The sequence below is a fragment of the Eptesicus fuscus genome, chromosome 13 (genome assembly GCF_027574615.1).
Source record: "Eptesicus fuscus isolate TK198812 chromosome 13, DD_ASM_mEF_20220401, whole genome shotgun sequence".
NCBI classification, from domain to species: domain Eukaryota; kingdom Metazoa; phylum Chordata; class Mammalia; order Chiroptera; family Vespertilionidae; genus Eptesicus; species Eptesicus fuscus.
Window position 1 is genome coordinate 43575175 of NC_072485.1, and position 1485 is coordinate 43576659.

The 1485-nt window shown below is 33.1% G+C and overlaps 1 protein-coding gene across 1 annotated transcript in view; it reads right to left on the bottom strand.

The window, feature by feature from the left end:
* The window catches only part of LOC129151305 (olfactory receptor 51I2-like), a 1629-nt gene extending 1429 nt beyond the window's left edge, over nt 1–200 (bottom strand). The window contains exon 1 of the mRNA XM_054725664.1: nt 171–200. Coding sequence (XP_054581639.1) covers nt 171–200 — 30 coding nt within the window. The remainder of the gene's footprint in view (nt 1–170) is intronic.
* Nucleotides 201–1485: the final 1285 nt, after the last annotated feature.

A 1485-nucleotide genomic window follows, 5' to 3' on the forward strand; every position in this document is an offset into this window, starting at 1 on the left:
ATAGAAACACAAAAATAGTGATATAAGATGATATATATAAATTGTTTATCATTATATTTGGGCCATGTTACATATTCAATGCACAAAACAAGAAAAATAATAAATTTGAAAACTGGGATAGTTTCTCCCACTTTTTAATATTTTCCAATGTCTTTTTTTTTTTAACTTACCAGTTCACTCTTTCTCCACCTGCTATCCATGGACAATGGGGAAAGGTTTTCTGTACTTTGCAGGAGTGTCAGTATCTCCTGCTGGAACGTGGAGTCAGAGCTGAGTGTAACACCAAAACCATCAGGGTCTCACAGGCTGAATAGGATCATGATGCTGATGTTCAGAGCTGAGGTTCTTTATCTGTGAACACGTTTATTGCACTAAAACTCTACTTAACTATAGCAGAACCTCAGATTAAGATTAGGGGCCAGAAATGGAATTCAGAATGGGGCTCAGAAATGGTAATGATGAGTGAGATTGAATTCTTCCTCTCAAATGGGATGGGGTCCTTGTTTAGGTATAACCAGTGGAGTGCTAATAAATATTTAATAAGTAGTTCTCTGAGTAAAAAATGCCCTGATCTGTACCAGTTACCAATTTATTTGGTTAAATACTTCTACTTTAATGCTACTACCATAATGCCACTGAATGTAGATCTGAAATTTATAATCAGTATTCCCAAAATGGTACAAGCCAGTATCAGCATATCATGAGGCAAACTACAGTTAGCTAATCCTAGATATTAGATACATACTTATCCAGGTAGAACTTAGAGCAGGCATATCCTTCCACGTACCCCCTTTCTTGCTGTTTCCTTCTAATTGGGCTGAGGGCACAGTTTCTACATCTACTTATATGTGCTTAGCTAACTGGCAGGGGAGGCAAGAGGAGACAGGTCCTGAAGGAGCAATGAATCATGACTAATTATTCTCAGAGCCTTCTGCTAGATTCTAGAGAAGGTAAAAGAATGAGTCTCACTTAAAGGCATGCCCAAAAATATACATAAGTGAATGCATTTACAAAAAAGGGAAAATAACACAAATTTAATTTTTAAAAATTTAAATTATAATTTAGATGTAGAGCAATTATTTATATTTTAGATTTTTTGAATATGTCTTTCTCTTGTCTTTCAACTTTGTTCATTTTGTCACACAAATGTCATACAAAATTTTATGTAATCAATTTAACATATTTTTATGACATATACTTTTCATTCTTAAGCTATTCCATACACAAAGTCAAAAATACAGTAATAAAGGAAGAAGTAGAACAGTAGATAGAGATAGAAAATGATATAGGAATATAATAAAAGAGAAATATAAACAGTAATAGTGAAAAGAGCAATAGAAGACAAAGATGAAAGAGAGAGAGAGAAGAAAGAAAACTAACTTCATTTGGAGTTTGTTTTGAGGACTTGAGTGACTAGGGGTTTTGTTTAATTCTCAAATATGTAAATAATTTATTCAATGCTATGTATTAATTGGTGATCTGTTA